The sequence below is a fragment of the Dipodomys merriami genome, unplaced genomic scaffold (assembly GCF_024711535.1).
Source record: "Dipodomys merriami isolate MVZ:Mamm:240054 unplaced genomic scaffold, mDipMer1.0.p SCAF_13, whole genome shotgun sequence".
NCBI lineage: Eukaryota > Metazoa > Chordata > Mammalia > Rodentia > Heteromyidae > Dipodomys > Dipodomys merriami.
In genome coordinates this window covers 15,948,889-15,971,972 of record NW_027202604.1, presented here as the reverse complement: position 1 = coordinate 15,971,972, position 23,084 = coordinate 15,948,889, and the positions used below count along the sequence as shown (strand labels likewise).

General features: G+C 39.8%; 1 protein-coding gene across 5 annotated transcripts in view; it reads left to right on the top strand.

The window, feature by feature from the left end:
* The window catches only part of Nek10 (NIMA related kinase 10), a 162,929-nt gene that overhangs the window by 106,167 nt on the left and 33,678 nt on the right, over window positions 1–23,084 (top strand). For all 5 annotated transcript variants that reach the window (XM_070018725.1, XM_070018722.1, XM_070018723.1 and 2 more), the window contains exons 27-30: window positions 1,825–2,008; window positions 2,099–2,185; window positions 4,529–4,583; window positions 14,859–14,896. In XM_070018725.1, the coding sequence (XP_069874826.1) occupies window positions 1,825–2,008; window positions 2,099–2,185; window positions 4,529–4,583; window positions 14,859–14,896 (364 nt within the window). The remainder of the gene's footprint in view (window positions 1–1,824; window positions 2,009–2,098; window positions 2,186–4,528; window positions 4,584–14,858; window positions 14,897–23,084) is intronic.

The window sequence follows — 23,084 nt, the reverse complement described above, 5'->3', positions numbered from 1 at the left end:
CTATTTCCTAAATCTGTATATTTTCAATTCAAATCATTTTACAGGTATAAATACTTGTATGTGTTGGGGGAGTGTTTTGAGCACAGCATAATGGTCGTAATGTTTAGATAAAAAATGTCCAATCATCATCTGCCGTTGGCCAGTGACTATCATCAAAGAATTGACCATCTTCAAGAGAGATGAGCTTTACAACATGCCAAGGGGGAAGAGAATGGGAGAAGTCCAGTTTCATATGCAGGTGCATCACCAGATTTCTTTTCAGTCCCTAGAGCCTCTTAGGTGGTTAGCCACCTGTGTTATCCGATGAATGTCTTAGGAAATGGGAGTTACCAAGGCCATCCAAGAGCATCCCAGTTACTTGGGTCATACAGTAAGCATTTTAGGAAGTGAGTGATAAAACAACAAGGCGTATTTGTCTTCTGAGTCACATGTACTTCTCCAATGTCTGTTTCTTGGGGGTTTTCAGCCTATCATGAACGAATTCTTTCTTTTCTTTATTTTCATTGAACCTTAGACATATTTTCTACAATTTCCAATAAGAGAGTGAATGAGTGTCCCCAGGTGGAATTACAATAGCAAGTTCAGTGTTCTACCACCGTGAAGCTGGTGGTAACTGGAGTCTCAAGTGGTTTCTAAGTTCTTCTCCCTGCTGCTCCTCATCTTCAGGGCCTGGATTTGTCTTAACACTTCTTTTGAACGTTGAGGAAAATAAGCCTTTCTTGTCTATGGTGGTGCTGAGAGGACTTCATAACAAGTATTTTAGAAAAAGCTAAGTTCATAATCTATTCCTTAGAAATATATATATTTTTCAATGGAAATGAAGCTTTTGCTTTGTTGTTGTTTTTGTTTTCTTTTTGTCTTGTTTGTTTATTTGTCTTTGGGCAGGTAAGGGGGGGACACAAAACTGGGGGAGGGACAAAGGGTACTCACCTGACATTATGTGGAAAATGAACTATACAACTTGTGTCAGTGGTGGAGGGAAGGAAAAATCAGGAGAAAGTGAGGGAAAGGGTAACATTGTCCACAAAGAAATGTACTCATTGCCTGACTTATGTAATTGTAGCCCCTCTGTTTATCATCTTTGTAATAACATTAAAAAATAACATTTAACAAATTATTTTAAAAAATGAAGTATAATTTTTCCCACCATATCATGCAGGCCTTTGTCACCAGACACCCTATCTTGGGTGCCTCCATCTTTTTCTTTTATCCAGTGGTAGCTTACACACCTACTATTTTTTTTCTCAGCTGTGGGGCTTGAATTCAGTGCCGGGCACTGTCCCTGAGCTCTTTTGCTCAAGGCTAGTGCTTTATCATTTTGTGACACAGGCCACTTCTGGTTTGGGTGGTTAATTGGAGGTAAGGCTTTTCTACCTGGGTTGGCTTCAAACTGCAATCCCCAGTCTTTTGAGTAGCTAGGATTATAGGCATGAGCCACCAGTGCCAGGCTGCACACTTGTTTTTGCTATTTATGGACTTTTTGTATTTATGGATTATTAAGGGTAGGGAACGTTTGGCCCAAAGGCCACATAAGGCTCTCAGAATGATTTGGTACATGACAGGGTAGACACACAATGCTTCTCTTTGGCTACCCATGGCCCATCTGCCTATATTGATAATTTTGTATGATGCTGAATGATGTTATAAATACCAAAATGACTGTTGGCAGGGAAAAGTTTCTCCACCCTTGTCTGGGCCTCATAGCAAATGCATATGGTATTTATCACATATGTGGTCATTTCAGCATTTACTCTAACAAGCTTCGGGTGCTGAAGAAGGAAGGCCTGAGGAAGAGATAGGGAAACTTGAATTTCTCTTTTCCAGGAACCCTTTGAGAAGGCAAGCTTGAGTAGCAGCAGCAGTGGGGCGGCCAGCCTGAAAAGTGAGCTTTCAGAAAGCGCAGACCTGCCCTCCGAAGTCTTCCAGCCCCCCTGTGGGAAGGAAGAGGACCGGGTCTGTGAGGAAATACTGTCAGATGACCACTTCCACCTGGAGAGTATTGAGAAAGGTACTTTATATGCAAAGGGGTTGGCGTGAATGCACCCAATGCCTTTCATTTTCAAGGCTCATTTGCCTTTTGCTTTTTATTCATGCACAGATTTATATTCCGAGCTGGATGATGAATTGGACATCTCAGATAACTTCAGCAGCTCCAGCTCAAGCCCTTTGAAAGAGTCGACATTCAGTAAGCTTCCCCTCACCCTTCTCAAGTTTCTTGGATTCCAGCAGCAAGTAGCTTGGGATCACACAGATATAGCCTGTGATTTGCATATCAGTTGCAGTGCTAAAGGGGACAGGTGTATCTGGTCTGTCTGATGGAGCCCAAAGGGCAGATAACACCATGGCTTCGCATTTCCTCAGCTTTCAAAGGAATAGTTTTATTATATCTATCATCAGAAAAAGGTTCTAACTGAGGGGCTGAGATAATCAATCTGAAGGCCATTAAATAATCCCAGAAATGCTAGAAGTGACATGCATTCATGAGTGCTGATTAAGGGGCCTAGAAACCTATAAAAGAAGTTAGGTACCAGTGGCTCATGCCTATAATCCTAGCTACTCAGAAGGCTGAGACCTGAGGATCCCATTCAAAGCAGAAAAATCTATGAGACAATCATCTCCAATTAACCAGCAAAAAGCCAGAAATGGGGGGTGTAGCCCAAGTGGTAGAGCACCAGCCTTGAGTGAACTAAGCAAGTACTTGAAGCCTAGAGTTTAAGCCCTAATCCTGGGGGGTAGGAGTGGGGAGAGAGAAAGAAACCTATTGTATACTATTGCATAATTTATTTGCATTAATGAAAATTATGTGTTGCACTCAAAATCCTAAGTTAAAAAAATCATTTTCAAACTATACAAAGTATGGCATATAAATTCAGCCCTGCTTGTTTTAATTTGAAGAAAATAAAGTAGTGGTGCTGAGAATGGGGAATGGGGAAAAAGAAGAAGAGATATATTTAGAGTTTAAAGATGATATGGGGTGGGCTAGGAAGGTGGCTCAGTGGTAGGGTAGAGTGCTTGCCTTGCATGCATGAGGCCCTGGGTTCGATTTCTCAGCACCATATAAGCAGAAAAATCCGGAAGTGGTACTGTGGCTCAAATGGTAGAGTGCTAGACTTAAGCTGAAGAGCTGAGGGACAGTGCCCAGGCCCAGAGTTCAGGCCCCACGACTGACCAAAAAAAAAAAAAAAAAAGGATGATAAGGGGAGATAGGATCAAAGGCAATCAACTAACCTAAAATTGAAAGAAAATAGGTGTAAAAATGGAGAAAACAATAATTCTGTCAAAATAGTGAGCTAATAGAGCCTAAAAATTATAGATAGAAATACTCTAAAATCAATCAAGCATAAGTCATTCTGTCTTCTCATTGACTATATTGTGAAAAATCTCCAAACAGGAGGTATAAGAGTCTCAATACAGATATAAGTAAAAACCCTGAGAATTTAGCCATGTTCTTTGTCTTTTTATTTGGTGCTGGTCCTGGGGCTGGAACTCAGGGCCTGGGAACTGTCCTTTACCTTATTTACTTAAGGGAAGACTCTACCATTTGAGCTATAGCTCTACTTGTGGCTTTTTGGTGGTTAGTTGGAGATATGAAATTCATAGACTTTCCTCCCTAAGCTGGCTTTGAAACCATGATCCTCAGATCCTCAGACCTCCTGAGTAGCTAGGATTACAGGGGTGAGCTACTGGCAACCAGCTGTTCTTTGTCTTTTTAAATACATAATTTTAGCCCATCAAAATGGTATCTAGACCATCCAGATTTTCTAGGACAAGTAGAATGGCCAATAATCTGTCTTGTATTCCCAGTTAGTTCTTTCCTGTGTAGATAAACTAACATAATTTGCAATTGAGAAACCATAAATGTCATCAAGGAAAAACTTTTCATGCTTATAAGGTCTAGAAAATTCTAGAAGCAGTTATTGCTGTTTGGTGTGTTTTATCTCTGTCTGGTAGCTAGTGGGGAGAGGCTGTAGAGATGCAAGAAGAAAAACATAGACCCTTAAATTTGTGTGTGGGAAGATGTGGCTCTCTTGGTAAAGGCTTATGCATGACAGTGACATCCTAAAGATATGCTATTTTGTTTATTATTATTAATAACTATTAATGCCAATTTTTGTTGGTTTACCTCTTGTCTTGAAGAAAAATGGCACTTAAACCTACCAACATTGCATTTTAGCTAATGCTTTCTTGGGCAAAAGTGATGTTTACAATATATATAATTGTCTAGATAACAGAGCCACAATCTTTTTTTTTTCGGGGGGGGGGTCCAGTCGTGGGGCCTGAACTCTGGACCTGGGCGCCGTTCCTCAGCTCTTCAGCTCAAGGCTAGCGCTCTACTACTTGAGCCACAGTGCCACTTCCGGCTTTTTTCTTTTTGCTTATGTGGTGCTGAGGAATCGAACCCAGGGTCTCAGGCATGTAAGGCAAGCGCTCTACCACTGAGCCACCTTCCCAGCCCCAGAGCCACAATCTTTTAAAAAAAGATTTCTAGAGGAAAGAATTTTAAATTACCTTTATTTTCTTGTCTCAGGCGTACTAAAGAGAAGTTTCAGTGCTTCAGGAGGAGAAAGGCAATCACAAACAAGGTTTGTATGAGTCAAGCTCCTAGAAAAAAAATTTTAACTTTGCAGAACGGAGCAGTTGGTGGCGAAGTTGAACCAAGATGGCCAGAGGCTACCATGAACATGTGGACATGGAGTCCGTTAGAACCTACTCTGCCTAAGCTGATTATAATTTACCAAGTTGCATGCTGAGTGAGTGCTCAGCCTGGTCCTGGGCTTTTATCTAATTCTACACATTGTCTGTCCTTGTGACCTCCAACCAGTCACTCTCTGAGCTCAGCATGGATCAGGGGGTAGAATAGTTGTACTCCCTGGGGACCAGGGCCCTGGCTCCCACGGTTTCTCTGTACCCCAGGGCATGCTTCTCATTCTTGAGGCAAAGGGTGCCAAGAAAAGGAATAAGAAAAGGGTGAGGAGGATACATTCTCATATGACCATATCTAGCTTCAGGGAGGATGGGATATATTTGGATATTCTCTTTTAAGAGAGAGGAGTCATGCCTGAGTGCCTGAAGCAACAGGGTTGGAAGGGAGGGAGGGAGACAGGGAAGAAAGGTATAAGGAAGAAGGGAGGGAGGGAGAGGAGTGGGAAAGCCAGTATCCTTAAGCTCTTAAACATCACAGAACACTTGGAAGAGCAGTGCTGATACTGTAGGTCACTGGTTTAGATTTTAGAACTGTCTAGATTTCAGGAGTCTGGTCAGCCAGGAACAACCAATACATAGACAAGGGATGGAATAGAGGGGTAGAGGGACTGCTGAGGGTAAAACACTAGGCTGGGACAATGCCTAAGCAACCATGCCAGTCAGTTGCATAACAAAAGCAAATGATGACAGACAGTATTAGCTCCTTAATGAAGAGAACTTTATATTAAAGTAGAACCTGCAAGCATATGTATTTAGTGATCCTTGTGGTACCAAATAATTCTATGCTCATTTTCTCAAAGGACCCATGGAAAAATTTATAAGAATTTAGTGAGTATCTGTCCAGTCTTCAGGACCAATGGAATAGAATTGAAAAACCCAGAAATGAACCCACAGACCTATAGCCATCTAATCTTCGATAAGGGAACTAAAAAAATAGAATGGAAGAAAGACAGCCTCTTTAGTAAATGGTGCTGGCAAGATTGGTTAATCACTTGTAGAAAACTAAAGCTAGATCTTTATATATCACCCTGTACTAGAATCAACTCCAAATGGATCAAAGACCTTCAGACACCCTGAAAACATTACAAGAAGGAATAGGAGAAACCCTAGCTCTCCTTGGCACAGGCTGAATTTTCTTAATAGACACCCAGAAACACAACAAATCAAAGAAAGGTTGGACAAATGGGATTGCATGAAATTGCAGAGCTTCTGCATGGCAAAAGACATAGCTAGCAAGATCAATAGAAAGCCCACCAATTGGGAGATCTTCACTAGCCATACAACAGACAAGGGTCTCATATCTAAAATATATTTGGAACTCAAAAAATTAAATCCCCCAACAACAAATTCTCAAAGAAACAACTGCCCAATAAATAAGTGGGCTAAAGACTTAAAGAGAAACTTCTTAAAGAGAAAGAAGGATGGCCAATGGAGAAATGCTCAAACTCCCTAGACATAAAAGAAATGCAAATCAAAACAACACTGAGATACCACCTCACCCCAGTTAGAATGGCTATAAACAATAACTCTAATAACAACAGATGCTGGAGGGGATGTGGCCAGAAGGGAACCCTACTTCATTGTTGGTGGGAGTGTAAACTTGTTTAACCACTTTGGAAAGTAGTATGGAGGTTCCTCAAAAGACTCTACATAGAGCTCCCCTATGACCCAGCAATCCCACTTTTGGGCATTTACCCAAATGATCACAAACAAGACCATACTAAAGCTACCAGCACAACTATGTTTATTGCAGCATTATTTACCATAGCTAAGATATGGAACCAACCCAGATGCCCCTCAGTAGATGAATGGATCAAGAAAATGTGGTATATATACACAATGGAATTCTATGCCTCCATCAGAAAGAATGACATTGCCCCATTTGTTAGGAAATGGAAAGAATTGGAAAAAATTATATTAAGTGAAGTAAGCCAGGCCCAAAGAAACATAGGTCCCATGGTTTCTCTTATTTGCAATAACTAGTATATGTCTGAGATAAGCAGAAATGGTCAGTTAAGTTAATGTTAGGCAAAATGAACTCCAAGATAAGGACTCAAATGTTTTTACTTTCTTGCTATTGTTTCTAACATATTTATAAGATTTTTTTTGTTGCTTTGTATGTCCCTCCCCCACAGTCTTACCCCTGTTTTCACTGTATTTGATGTTGGTATAATTTGGGGAGGGGAAGGGAAAAAACAAATGGTTTAAATAGGGATACAGGTGGACCCATTGCAACAATGAAATGTACAAGATGCTATGTTGATAATGAACTTTACAAATTTGGCAGATGGGGGGAATGGTAGGGCAGGGATGGTAAAGGGAAACAAAGGAGGAGGCAACAATGCTTGCTAAGAAATGTACTCATTACCTTGCTTATGTAATTGTAACCCCTCTGTATGGTATTTTCACCATAAAAACCTTATTAATAATAAAAAACCAAAAAAAACACAAAAGAAATGTAAATATTAAATCTTGAGATGGTTTTCTATAAGCCAGTAATTAAACATTTTCCAATTTGGCTAAACTAGAATTAGCAGATGGGAGGAGTTCAATCTGAAGCAGATTATTGTAGAGTGAGCTTTGACTTGGGGTTGTGAATATTTTAATGGAGGGAAAATATTTTGCCAATATACTGAGGTTGGTGCTTGCAAAGCACATCCTGGGTGAACAGACCTGGCCTAAAGTAACATCTGCAGAGCTGCACACAGGCATGGTACACGCAGAGTGACGAGGCCTCAGGAAAGGCAGGTTGGTTCAAGGCAAGCTTTCTTCCTTTATAGAGCCTGCAGTGTGATTCAAGACAAGGACAGACTTCAAGAAAAAGAAAGATTAAAGATGATGTCAAGCAGGAGAGAAAATTAATTACTTTTTTGCCTTCCTTCCAGGTGACCTCAAGGCCTGTCTGAATTAAAAGGAGACACGTCTAATACACATTTATGTTTATTTAAAAGGCATTAAGGAAAGATAATGTTATTTTCCATCTAATTTGTTTAGGATTTCCTTGGGTTTTTTTGGTGTATTACTCATCCTATAAAATTTCTAGAATTGAAATGAGAAATTTGAATATAAAAGAAGACAGCAATACCATGTAAAAGTCAGGAAAAGGAACTGAAAACCAGTCCATAGGTTTTCTTCCTACTTCTTCTGTGTCTTATATGAAGTGGTATGATGAGGATGGTGGCAGTGTCAGTGACTGAGACCCTGTTTGGTTCTCCCTTTTGAAGGCCCTTGAAATCTCTGAGATGAAGGGTTCTAGTCAACAGCTGCCATATAGAAGTGCAGCCTCCAGGGTATAGAATTTGAACTTGACCATGGCTAGTTAGTACAGAGAGAAAGTTTAGTTATACATTCTCAACTTTGTTGACCCCAGACCTAAGAAGCCAGGCTTATATCTCAGCCAATGGACTGCTGAAGAAGTATTTCCTGGAAATGTAGGGTAGATTTTCTTGGGCAAATAAGCTAGGCAAATGGGAAAAATATCAACAACAGGACTAGGGCTTGAACTCTGGGCCTGGACACTGTTCCTGAGCTTTTGTGCTCTAGGCTAGAACTCTACCATTTGAGTTACAGCTTCAGACTGCTTTTTGGGGGTAGTTTTTATTGGAGGTAAGAAGCTCATGGATTTTCCTGCCTGGTCTGGTTTCCAGCTGTGATCCTCAGATCTCAGCCTCCTGAGTAGTTAGGATTTCAGGTGTGAGCCCCCAGTGCCCACCTTCAATTCTGCTTCCTCGAAGGAGAGCCACAACTTGGAGGAGAAACCAATATGTTCTCTCTCTTAGAACAGAAGACACCCTGGGGATCCTAGCCAGCATCAGGAACATGATTGATAGCAAGACCAAGAGACGATCAGTCTCCAATTTCCTTGAAAGTTTAGTCGTTTTCAAATTTGATCTAAAAATTTCTCATCTGTGTTACTATTCTCCAGGAAAGAACTAAGCATGGGCTTGAATTTTATCAGGTTTCATAGGTAGATCTGGTACATTTGTATACAGAGAGTTCTAATCCAGTAAGGCATAGTGTTTTATTTCATCTTACATTAGTCTGTGTAGTGGAATTTGAGGAGGCACACAGGACCTTCAGCCTCTTAACTGTCATCCTCAGTTACTAGTAGGCTTTGGCCTCTGTGTAATGACCTTCCTAAGAATATTCATTCCAAGCCAGGCACCAGGGGTCCATTCCTGAAATACTAGCTACTCAGGAAGGTGAGATCTGAGGATTGTGGTTTGAAGCCACTCCAGACAGGAAAGTCTGTGAGACTCTTATCTCCAATTAACCAACAAAAGCTGGAAATGGAGCTGTGGCTCAAGTGGTAGAATGTTGGCCTTGAGGGAAAAGAAGCTCAGGCCTTGAGTTTAAGTCTCAGGATGGCACCACAACTAAAACCCAAACCCCCAAAACCCTAAAAATTCTTTCCAGCCGAGTGCAATATGGTAGATGTTTGTATAGCCTCAGATACTTTGGGGGTTGAGGCAAGAGGATCCCTTGAGCTCGTAAGCTCAAAGCCAGCCTAAGCCTCATGGCAAGACTCCACCCAAAAAGAAAGACAGAGACAGAGGAGAAGGACAAAACAAAGAAGGAGGGGGCTGGGAAGGTGGCTCAGAGGTAGAGTGCTTGCCTTGAATGCATGAAGCCCTGGGTTCAATTCCTCAGCACCTAAACAGATAAAACCGGAAGTGGCACTGTGGCTCAAAAGGTAGAGCGCTTGCCTTGAGCTGAAGAGCAGAGGGACAGCACCCAGGCCCAGAGTTCAAGCCCCACAAAAAAAAGCCCAACAAAAAAAAAAGAAGGAGGAAGAGAGAGAAAGAAAAATATTTATTCAAGTGACAAATATTTATTGCTGTGTAATCGTATATATTCCAAACTATGTATGGCTTATCTGTGCTTTCCTCGGGACAGACTGTGTTCACATTGGTACAGTCTACAAGTGCCTGTGGGCTTCATTAATAGGTTAATGATGGTTATCTTAATATACATTTTATGTCTCTCACAGTATAAAACAAATTTCCCCCTAAGATTCTGTTGCTTAGGCAACAAGATTTCTCCATGCGTGCTTGCCTCTTGTTTCCAAGGCAACAGGGTATAGTTGGCAGACTGGTTTGAGACACTGGCTGTTTTCAGTATCATCAGAGATGCCTGTGGTTTACAACTTCTTTAATGGGTTGGTGTGTGCATCAATTGGAGATAAGCTTCTGTCTTTAGTCTTGATATATAGAGAGGAGTGTAGATGTTTGAGACCATCCAGTAGCACAGGTATGACCAAAAAGACCCCTGTGATGTCTTAGGACCCTGTGATTCTTTCCTCCTTCTAGTAGGCATCTCCTTAATTAATTAACTATTAATTTTGCTTGTGGCTATTCTCCAACCTTACCCCTTATTTCATAATCTGTGTCCAGTTTTACCTCTGTTGAATAAATACTTCTAAACACTACTTGCCAGAATCTATGTGGCTTATCTGCCAATGTCAGCGGCCAGCAGTCTTTCAGTAACAAAAATGACATCATTACTGTGTTCCTCTCCTTTTCATGCTTGTTTCTAGCTGTCATAGCACTAGGACCAGAAAGTCACAGAAGTGTAACATCACTTTCTTGTTGTGATGCCAACTCTATAGATGGATGAAAACATATTTACTATGGAAACACAACTGTACATAGCGTCCTGTTCACCTAGGACCTACTTAGGAGTGTCACTGCAGGGACTTCCAGCTGTAACATTCTAGTTAAGCACACATTATGTGGTTGCAATAACTTCAAAAGATGTATTTTTAAGTATTGTAATCCAAAGGTCTCATTTCATAAGGCTCAATACCTTCCTTCCTTCCTTCCTTCCTTCCTTCCTTCCTTCCTTCCTTCCTTCCTTCCTTCCTTCCTTCCTTCCTCCCTCCCTCTCTCTCTCCCTCCCTCCCTCCCTCTTTGCCTGCCTCCCTCCCTTTTTCTCTCCTTCCCTCTTTTCTTCATCCTGCTCCCTTCTTTGTTATCATCAAAGAGTACTGGCTACTTTTGAGTTGCATTAAATTATATGAATGTGAATTAAATTATAATGAATGTGAACATGTTTCATTCATTCAGAGATATAGTTGTAGGATTTCCTATGAGAAATAAAATTCTTGAGCTTTATCTTCTTTACAGCCAGGACTCTTTTGATGAATCACTATTCAAATAATCCATGGTGTGCTTAAATTAATTAAGTTAAATTTCTTTACATTGCCAAACATATACGTGCCTTCATTACATTACCGGTGTGTGGTTTCAGTGGTAGTTGTAGGTTAACACGCTTTCCCATCACTTGGATTTGTCTTTTCACTTACGGGAACTGATGAGGTCCCGCTAGGTCTGAAGAGGCTGTAGATGAGGACCTTCTGAAGCCTTCTTTCAGCCTTCCATTTCTGTAGTTCTTTCATGAGCCTGAAGAGCTGTTGGCCAATGGCCATTTTAAAACTTGGACACAATCTTCAATGTATTAAACATTTAACCAGAAACTATGTCTGGAATGTTCTGGCTGTGTGTTTCCAGCTGGAGTGGCTGTGGGTGTCCCATCATTTGTCCTCAGAATGTACCACTGAACATAAGCACCCAGGGTGGCTCAGTCTAGAGGCAAAAGTCCTCCCTCAGGCTCTCTATAATTTCAGTGATTTGTCCATCTGTGGACCCAACAATTGCACATCAAAAGCCACCACTTGTGGCCACAATGAACGGGTTCCATTTTTAAGTGTCAGATAACTATATTTTCTTGTGGTGAATGGTGTAGTTTCCAGAGAAATTAACATTTTTCTGCTGTAATTATGCAATCTTGTAAATTTCAAGAGTATGGAGAATGTTTCTGTTCACATTTCTAGGTGTTTAGCCCAGTGCTTACACACAGTGGGAAGTTAGTAGCCTGTCTGCTGAATAAATATGAGGTTTCTAAAAAAATGTCCCCTAAAGCTTATTAAAGAGGAATTTAGAATTATATAAAGGAGCAGCAAAGTTCGCACAACTCAGCTTTGTCAAGGTGGCCTGTTTCACATACCCGCCTCACGTGTACTGTATATAATATTTTTAGTATGTAAAATATGTTTGAGGTGAGGCGCTCATGTCTGTAATACTATTCAGGAGGCTGAGATGTGAGGATTGCAGTTCAAAGCCAGACTGGACAGGAAAGTCCATGAGACTCTTATCTCCAGTTAACCACAAAAAGCTACAAGTGGAACTGTGGCTCAAGTTGTAGCGCATTCAAGTGGTAGAGTGTGCACGTGTGTGGGCTTGCACATGTACGTGCACACATACACACAAAATGTTTGAAATATTGTTTGTTCGGGACAACAGAAATGATCATCTAGGTAACTCAGTGTGATTTATCTGATGTTCAAGAACATTCTTAGCATGGAGAAAAGTTTTCTACAAAATTGCATTTTTATTCACCATTTAAAATAGGTCTGAGGGGCTGGGAAGGTGGCTCAGGTGGCTCAGTGGTAGAGCGCTCACCTTGCAAGCATGAGGCCCTGGGTTCGATTCCTCAGCACCACATAAGCAAAAAAGAAAAAACCGGAAGTGGCACTGTAGCTCAAGTGGTAGAGCGCTCGCCTTGAGCTGAAGAGCTGAGGGACAGAGTCCAGGCCCAGAGTTCAGGCCCCACGACCAGACCCCCCCCCCCCAAAAAAAATAAAATAAATAAAATAGGTCTGTGAGGTATTGCAGGGTTAACAGCTTCATGACATGATTGTGATATGTGGTAAAGGAAAATGAGCAATGCCCTTTAGAAGGGGTTGGAATGTTAACTGTAGAGATTGCTGGGCACTTGTGACTCACTTGAGCAGTTCAAATGTGCTGGTGTAACTACGAAGTGAATTTCTAATTTCATTTATTTTACTGGTTTAAATTTAAAACAAGTAAATATTATTTTGTATATAGAAATGGTAATATTTTGGATATGTTTAATTAAAATAAGAAAAGTAACTTCACACTTTATTTTATTTTTATTTTTATTAAGTTGTTGTACCAAGAGGATTAAATTCCAAAAGCCAAGTTATGAGTACAATGCTTCTTGGTCAATGTTACTCCTTCCATTGTTCTCCTCCCGTCTTTCCCCATCCCATTCCTACCCTCAAGTTACATAATTTAATTTTTATTTTAAAAAACATAGTCACCAAGCCAGGCATGGTAGTTGCATACCTGTAATCCTAGTACTCAGGAGGCTAATGTAAGAGGATCCCAAGGTTGAGATCACCTTGAGCTACAAAGTAAGTTTCCAGGCTAGCCTGGGGTACATAGCAAGATCCTGTCTTAAAAGAGATAAAACATTATATATATATATATATTACATAAAATATGTATCATATATGTTGGCCAGTACTCGAGCTCAGTTCCTTGGGATTTAAACTCAGGACTTTAAAGTCTCACTTGGCTTTTTCACTTTACTGTTTGAGTCACATCTCTAGCTCGGCATTTTGTTCATTAATTGGAGGTGGAGTGTAGAAGATTTTCTGCCTGGCCTGGCTTCAACCTCTATCCTCCAGGTCTCAGCCTCCTGAGTAGCTAGGATAACAGGGGTTATAGTTTGGCCGGAGAGTGTGAACTCAGCCAGAAGACTGTTTTCACTTAGTGAGAGCACATTGAATGGAGCTTGCTCTATGCAATAGGATATGGGGAGCAGAGCAGAAGTTCAGCAATCTAGCCCAGCCTGGAGGCTGTCCCCGTAACGGTCATTACCATGAACATGCCCTTCTCTGATCTTTTGAGATCAGGTCTATTTATTTTCTTTCTTTAAACCTGCTTCTCATCCCAAAGCCACGAAGAGTGTCTTAACTGTACAAGGATGTTGAGTTTTATTTCCACTTCAAGGTTCTGTCAACTTGGACTGGAAAGGGACAAAGAAAACATTTAGGGGCTCAAAAGAGGGCTGGCTTGATGTGAGGGTCAAAGGGCTGTTGGGAAAGGGATCGGGAAGGAACTCAGAAGTGGATCCAGGGATTTTGGTATTATTCTAGTACTTATGTTGAGTGTGAGGTAAATGTGTGTCAGTTTTGTTTCACTCAGTAATTTAGATTTGAGGTCTGTGTAAGGCTTGAAAATTCTGATTAAAATGAAAAGGTTGAAATCAGAGTGGCTGTGTTTACTTTTATTTGAATTTCTATACCAATACTGCTGAACAAATATCCAACACGCACGATGTGGGTGTTAAACATGTTTCTGTTAGCTCGTGGTACATTAAGGTATGGCTTTTATAAGTTGTTAGAAATCAGATTTCATTACAGAAAACTGCTAAGGAATTGACTTAAAGTTAGAATGGAAAAACAAGAGGTTATCACGAATATCGTTGCCGGAGATGTTAAAGCCAGTTCCATGGGGAGAAAGCTCTGAGGCCAAATTTTAAGATGATCATGCAGCCTAGAGCTTTGGGGAAAGGTAAAGGTTGTTACTAACACCTTTGCTCTAAGAAAAAAATACAACATTTTGAAATGCAAAAATCATCTCATTTCATAGGAATAGTAATTGTAGTTCTGTCTTTGAAAACAGCAATAGCAAATTCTGGAAAATACATTATGTAGAATGTAAATGTTATGTGTGTGTGTGTGTGTGTGTGTGTGTGTGTGTGTGTGTGTGTGTGTATGTGTGTGTGTGCGTGCACACGTGCACACATGCATGTGTGTATTGCTGGCAGGAAGGCTTAAACTTAGGGCTCTGCTTTCTTACTTGTTTGACCATGGATGATGTGCTACCACTTGAGTCATGCTTCTACTTGTGGCTTTTTGCTGGTTCTTTAGAGATGTGTTTCTCTGCGTTGTCTGTCTAGACTGGCTCTGACAGGGATTCTCAGATCTTAGCCTCTTGAGTAGCTAGGTTTATAGGCAGGAGCCACCAGTGCCTGGCTATGTTATTTGTTTTCAATACAGAGTCACTTCTTTGATTTTAAGTGTAACAAAAAGAAAAATAATTCAGGACACTGAGATTTAGACCCTTAAACAGCGTTAGTGCTTGTAGACAACCATGGTGAGATGAGCTTCCTGTATTTGCTAGGGGAGTGTCCATTCTACTCTTGAGTGAGAATACGTGTATTCTCTCCATTAAACCTTGAGAATAGCTCCAAAAGATGTTTATTATGTAGACCATAGCAGAATGTAGCTACCAGTAAATGTGTGTTGAAGGAATCCTTCTAATGGCCTTTTCTTCTCTTTTCAGAGACTTCATTGGTGGCATAGGCTCAAGACCTAGACCAGGTAACTTCCTGTTAACAGCAATAAGATCAGACATGTCTGAAATTCAATGTCATTTGAGTTTCAGTTTATACCTTTATTTCTTCAGCTTTGCTGTCTATTAATGTGCTTCTAATACTCAGGGGCCACCATTTAAGAGCTAAAGGATGAGTTAGTCCCATAGCCTTCCTACTGTGATTCTTCATAATCTCAAAGATCATGGCAGTACTTATGAGATCACACTGATGTTAGGATCACAGTGGGCGAACACAGCATTATAGTTGGACCAGAAATGTATGATGTTTAACAGGTATTATTAATACAAATACCAGGAAAATTCTATTTGAAGTGTCTGCCACCATTGGGATTTGATGATACCAAAATGATTTCTATGTACATTTATTGATTAAAATATTATAGGTGGTTTTCCATAATTTAAAATTTCTCTCTCATTGGAAATACTAACCGGTTAAGCTACTGATGCTTAAAGTGTGTTCTTACTAACAAATAAGTAACATTTTTATTTTTCTGTAAGCTCTTCATAATCATGGTATGAGAGAGTGAATCTTTTTTCTTAAATCATCTTTACTCTTACACATAAAATTCTTTTTAAGCTCTTTTGATCTGGTTACAATAACTAAAATTTTTATTTATTTTTATTTGGTTAAAATGACCTTACATCATGTTTTCCCTTGTTAAACACTCACACCTAAAAGTTAATATTGAGGGTATGGGAAGAAACATGATGAATCTATTTAATCTTTCTAGTAAAGTGGACCCAAGTCCAACAGTATTTGTTAAATAACCAGGTAACAGTAGACAATTTTAGAAAAAATTAATGATTATGTTTTGTCATTTGTAGAATGCATATATATCTCATATAAAAATGTCTGTTCTACCCTTTTGGTTAATTTGGAATGATTGTTCAATCACCATTTTCACTTTAGTTTCTCACTTCATATTCTTTTGGAAGTTAACAAATAGTGAACACAGATGATGGGAATGGATTTCCTGTAATATTAGGCTGTCTCTACCTTTACTTAATTTTCTTTGAAAGAATTATTGACAGTTTTGAAGCCATTAGAATGTCAGCATATACGTGGTTTTATTATTGAAATGCCTAAAATTGTCATGTCAAACATGACTCTGTTCCTGGCTGTGGCAGCATCTGTGACCCCTCTAGACTCTTGCACAACCAATAACTGGGAAATGATGCTATTAAATAACACCTTGTTCTATCGTGTGTGTGTGTGTGTGTGTGTGTGTGTGTGTTGATCCTGGGGCTTGAACTCAGGGCCTGGGTATTGTTCCTGAGTTTTTTTTTTTTGCTGAAGTGGAGCTGTGGTAGTTATTTGTTTGTTTGTTTTGGTAGTTAATTGGATATGATTCTTACGGGCTTTTCTGCCCGGATTGGCTTTGAAGCATGATCCTCAGATCTTAGCCTCCTGTGTAGCTAGGAAGATAGGCATGAGCCACTGGTACCTGGGCCTATCTCTTAATACTCACTAAATTCTATCAATAAATTCTTTGCTTATATTCTTTGGATTCAATAACCAATTGTAGTTCCCAGTCAACAGAAATGAAATTTAGTTATTACTGTATTGCATGGGTAAAAACATTAACAATAATGAACATGGAATCAAACAAATGAACATCTTTAATATTAATTATTTTAGCAGCATTTTCCTAACTGGTGAAATACTGTTACAGAGACTTCACTATAGCAGAACCATTTGTACTCTTATTTCCCCAGGGTTTTTTTTTTTTTTTTTTTTGCCGGTGCTGGGGCTTGAACTATGGGACTGGATGATATCCCTTCTTTTGCTGAAGGCTAGCACTCTACTACTTGAGCCACACTGCCACTTCTGGATTTTTCTGTGATTAATTGGAGATGAGTCTCATGGACCTTCCTGTTTGGGCTGGCTTTAAACCATGATCCTCAGATCTCAGGCTCCTGAACAGCAAGGATTATAGGTGTGACACACCGGTTCCCAGGTTCCCACTATTTGCCTTTAACACACTTTAAAAAAATAAATCAACTCAAACTTATTTACAGGGAAGTATATATTATTTCTATAAATGGGAAACAGTATAGTATCACTTGCTATAAATAGATGAAAGTTCTAAGCATAAAAGAATTCTAAGAAAAAAACCATTGAATTCTAAGTAGATATTGCTGTCCTGAGCTCTATTGTCTTTGTTATGAAAGAACATTAGTATTTGTGAAATGGTGAAGATATCCTCATACCGTACTAGAACTTAATTCTCAATGTAATCAGGAGATTACATCATGGAAAAAGAGTATCTTTTTCACCAAGGCATCTATGCTCAACACACTTACAGCATAAAATTAGGCTCTGTAAGTGCCCCATTCCTTGGGGAATTCAGTTCTTCAGAGACAATCAACTGAAGTAGAGAGTGGGAAAACTTGTGGGGACTCTCGATTTTTTATTTTTCCTATTATGGTATTTTTTTCAGCACTAGGGATTAAAGTCAGAGCTTCCTGATTGTTTCGACAAGCACCATGCCACTTAAGCTATGCACTAGTCCTGTGAGACTTTATCTCAAAAACAAAACAAAACAAAACAAAACCAAATTAAAAACTAAATGGAGTATAGCTCAAGTAGTAGGAAGCATAACCACCTGGGGGTCAGTCCCTGGTACTGTAAAAATAATAAGCATGCATAAATAAGAGATTGATTCTGTGGTCTCTGTAGTTAACATAATTGCTTTAACTCAAATGACATTGCTGAATATATTGAGTGGGAAAAACTCTAGGGTTGGTTTTATATGAAAATACCCTTTTCTCTTGAGGCAAGGGAGATGATATAGATTTGTGAAAATTAAAATCATAATGAAACATAACCCAGGAAATGTATGCACTGTCATGGATGCAGTGTGTACTAGAATGTTAGGAACACTATTAGTGAGGTTAAATGTACAATTTGGGAGTGTACAGGTCAAACCCCAAGTTTGAAGTGCAAACGTAATGCCAGTTAACAGCATGGCCAACTGTTAAACAGCACTGACATTTTTCTATTCCTTGCTCAGTTTTCCCCTCTAGACAGTACTTGACATCCAGACACCAAACAAGTATGCAGAAACTCAGGCTCTGCATGTTCAGGAGAAATTGTTGTTTCATGGCTTCTGGCCTCTTAATTATGTTTTTTCCCCCCTTGGATGACTGTCGTTCTATTTTTACACTTATCTCTTGTTCATAAAGGTCAGACCTAAATAAAGCAGTTGATGTTTCATCCAAATATTTCAGTGAATGCAGCTAATATCCCCTTGTCTTTACATGGTCAACTGTTAGTAGCTTAGTTTCTAGTTAAATACTGGCATACTGTAGGTCAAATTGATTCTCACAATTGTCAGAGTGACTCTGAATATAGGTTTTCCCTTGTTTTGTGAGTAGCTTTTTCTGCTTGTCATTCAGCCTATGAAATTTTAGGCAAAATTCTAATAATACTTGTCTATACTGTATAATTTTGTATGTAATTATAGACTTTTCTGTAAATTCTGTTGGGAGAATGTGTTATTTATATTTCTCAACTAGAATATAAGCATCTTCAGAGAAGTTGTATATATAGTGATATATCGATGTAGATATGCATATATGTATGTACATATATAACTTGGTATTAGTCTTGATTATGTCCTCTGAGATGAGGCCTTTGAAAACTACTTATTGAGTAACTCACGCAGCTCTACTACTAAATAAGTTATAACTTCTGCTTGTCCTTGCATCTCTAATCTGAAAATCCAAAATCTGGACCGCTTTCAAGTGTAAAACTTTTAAAGTGCTGACACATAGAAAACTCATATTTGACCTCATATGATCAGTCCCAGTCAAAATTTAGGTACACTCTAAAAATATTGTGTAAAATTACCTTCAGGCCATGTGCCTAATGCATATAGAAATGTAAATGAATTTTATGTTTAGCCTAGGGTTCCATCCCCAACGTATCTCATTAGGTACACATAAAAGTACCAAAAAGTTCAACAATCTGCAGTTCAATTCTGCTTCTCTTCCCCAGCATCTCAGATAAGAATCTTAGGAAGCTGATTTGCTTCCTAAGTCTTCGTGCCCTGAAGAAATCAGTAACAGGTCCCAAAATGGTGCCACTTGGAGATTCAGATTTTTTTTAAAATAATCTCTGTAGGGAATGGTTTTGTTTTGTTGTGTTTTGTTTTTGGTGGTGCTGTGGTTTTGAACTCAGGCCTTGGGACTCATTCAGCTTGCTTGCTTAGCTGGTACCCTACCACTTGTGCCACTTTTACAGCCCAGATTAAAAAAAAATCAGTTTTGTATATGAATCTCACTGACTTCTTTTAGTAGGGCTGGTCTTGAACCAAGATGACTAGTTTGAGGCATTAACACCCAGAGCAGTTTTTAAAACAAGTTTCTCAGTCTTATGGAAGTTGGTTAATGGGCTCAATAAAAGTTAAGTAAAAAAGGAAACCAGCTGTTAAATCCAGCTTGCTTCCCTGCCCTGAGCACTTCTGCATTGGAGGATGGGCTAAAGGAAGGAGAGGTTGAAAGGTTCAGCATAAGAGGGCCGTCAGCAAGACAGGTGATGATTGTAGCACAGTGTAAAAATAATTGAATGGAAAAAAGCTTGGCTCTCAAATCCCAACTTGTCACCATTAATGATTTTTAGTGGATTTTAACAAGTAGTTTCTGAGTCATGAAGCTAATTGAATTGGTTTGTCACACAGACTAAGTGTTGAGGGTGGATACAGATGAGCCAATCAATAAGTTGAGATCCTGAGCTTCATGGAAAGTCTTTTGTACAGGAACCAAGACATCTTGCATACATGAACACCTAGCTGACATATTCCTTTACAGAAATGTTCAGGACAGCAGCCTATTTGTCTATCTGTCTGTCTGTCTATATACCTGCCTATGTATGTATGTATGTATGTATGTATGTATGTATGTATGAATCTATCTATCTATCTATCTATCTATCTATCTATCTATCTATCTATCTATCTATCTATCTATCTATCTATCTATCTGAATGTCCACATGTCAGTTTCTGCTTGGGAACCTCAGTGTACATTTAACCTGAGAGGGAGTTAATTTTGGGATGTGTTATTGAATTTGTGTTAGTTGACTTTTTTCAAAAACAAAAAAATAGGTGATGGGCTTGGAAGGTGTCTCTGGTGAAGTGCTTGCCTAGCATGCACGAGCCCTGGGTTCAATTCCTCAGCACCACCTAAACAGAAAAAGCCAGAAATGGTGCTGTGGCTCGAGTGGTAGAGCACTAGCTTTGAGCCAAAGAGCTGAAGGACAGCACCAAGGCCCAGAGTTCAAGCTCCATGACTGTCAAAAAAAAAAAAAAAAGGTGATCAAACCACTAAGTTAGGCTGTTAGTCCAACCATTCTCTAATGGCTGCTGTATGAGTCATCTAACAACAAGACACTTCTTCCTTCTGTCCAGGTCATTGCTTATCCTGTATGGCTGAGACCACCTCTCCTTAGTATGGTTCAGCAGATTATTGTGTGTGAGAAACATATTGATACAAGCTCAAAAGAAAGGACTCGGAGACACGAAGTGCTGCATAAGTGAGACTTTAATGACGATCTTGCAGGAAAGGCTGTTGGGTGGGCAGGCACACATGAAGATGTTATAACAGCCTGTTTATTCCTTAATGTACAGATCCCTTCCTCGGTTCCTCATAGGCTGACTACTACGGGGCGTGCAATCTGCCCAGCCATTGCTTAAGTTTTATTATTTCCTTTTGAGTAATTTTTAACATATGCACCTCTTGAGATTGGTTGAATTTTAAAAGAGGGCTATGATTCTCTCTGCCCTTTTTGTTCTCTTGTGGTGGGGAGGCTTTCCTGGGTTTATGTTTCCTGGCATATATACATGATATTTACTAGCTTTCTCATTAGTAAAGTATTCTATCCTTTTCCCCTGCTACTTGTTTTCCTTCTGATGCCCTGTTTGCCTTCTCTATTTGTCTAGGGGCCTTCCTGGTACATGGACTTTACTATTGTCACATCAGTAAGCCATTAAATCTTTTCATAAGCAAGCTCCCAGTAAATTTTCACTCAGGTCAGATGCCTTGTCTTGAAAATGGACCAACATTGACCTTATTTCCTACACTGAGGATGTTCTAGATAGTATCAATTACATTTTATTTATATAACTGCTTATATTGAAGTAAAAAGAAAAGCACAATTGCTATTCTTCAGCAGGTGTCCAGGTTTCATTTAATCCATTAGTGCTAGAAACAATTGGTGGACAAAGAGCCACTGAGAATTAGAACACGGATTTATTTATTTATTTTTCTGTTTAACCCAATATTTTTATTTTATTTTTTATTATTAATGTTTTTTATTGTGAAAATACTGTACAGAAGGGATATAATTACATGGGCAAGGTATGAGTACATTTCTTATCAAGCATTGTTGCCTCCTCCTTTGTTTCCCCTTACCATTTCTTCCTCCCCCCTCCCCCCCTCGCCACAGTTGTAAAGTTCATTTTTCAACGTAACATCTTGTACATCTCATTGTTGCAATGGGTCCACCTAGAACAGGGATTTATACAGGTAGACAAGAAGGAAAAGATGATATACGATGGCTAAGTGAAGCATAAGACTGATGAAATTTCTGCAGGACAATAAAACTGTATTAACTTCATCAGGCTTTTAGCCATCCCACTATATCAATTTCTGCAGGTGAACATCTGCTCTAAACTGCCTGCACCTTTATTGGGGTAGATTGATAGTTAAATTTACTGTGATATTATCAAAGAGCGTTAGATTGCGACCAAGTTCTAGTATGTAATTGGGGAGAAGCAAAGCTCAATTTCGCTTTCTGTTCCTTCTAGTTTGATTCGTTAGCCTTTACATGCAGAATGACATTCTCTTGAGAAATCTGAGCTTCATCAATAGAATTGACTTCCAGAGCAAGACAAATTCCCTCTGGTAAGAACCGAGGGAAGCAGAATGACCGGTTAGTCATGGTAATCATTATGTAAGTAATAATTGAGCCAGCAAGGAAGAGTGAGCTCCATGGGCTACACCCAGTGCAGGTGCTATTTTGAAGGCACAAACTCAGGAAGAAAATGTAATTTCTCTACTTGCCCCAAACTGAACTGAGTATCTACACTGATTGCTGTCAGGAAATATAATCTGTAAGTGTACAGGCAATGGTTGGCTATCATTGCTTGATGGATCTAAGGCAACTTGACAATTGGCTCTTTTCTCTTGTCCCACCTGGGTGACACTTTTGCTCCTTGGGCTTCATTTGTGCTGTAGTACTGGGGCCTGGGAGCATGGATATTGAGTGTGCTCCCCATCCTAATTGAGTCCAGACCCCATCCATGTTTCCACACATGGCTGTGTCACCTTAGCGTGAAGGTAAGATCTCCACAGCACGGCTCTCTGGTAGTGTCATGGTGCTTTCTCAGGGAGGTGAGAAGGCTAGCAGGCCACTGGAAATGCTGAGGATCTGTCTGTCCTGATGTCCTGGAAAGCTCTTCCTGCTGCTCATGCTGGGGACCCTGGTGGGAAAAAAATACTTGGCTGTCCAAAGCTGAATGAGCTCTGTCAACCAGCTTTCCTCTCCGGCCTGCCTCGACCCCAGACTGCCAGGAGTGAGCTGTGTGCTATCATTTCTTTGGATTTCCTCCTCTTCACTACTCAAGATGGAAGAAGGGTGTTTAGAAACAGTCTTTCTGAATCTTTCTGAATCTTGCTTTAAAAAAGGAGCCCAGATTCTGTGGGGAGGGGGAGAGGGGGTCACAGAAATGGTGGAACAAACGGTGAACAAATGCAGCAGTGGAAAATGAACCATATAACTTGTAGGTGGGGATGGGAGGGAAAAATTGGGAGCGAACAAGGGAAGGGGTGACATTGCCCAAGAAGAAATGTACTCTTTACCTGACTTACGTAACTGCAGCCCCTCTGTAATCGCCTTTATCATAACAATATAAAATTTAAAAAGAAGCCCAGGAACTCACTCCTGGCGTCCCTGACTCTTCCCTGACTCCTCTCTTGAGGCAATGGGAGCCTCACCCTCTGCTGCTTAATGGCGGAGGCTCATGAGTCAAAAGCAAGGGTAGGAAACAATACTGCAGTAAACCACGCACAATATACTGGCTGTGTATTTCATGCAGTCATTGCTAGCAGTTTAGACTTGAAAAGTCCTGAGATTGTATTTTATGTAATGGAGGAATAACTGAAGAGTAGCAGT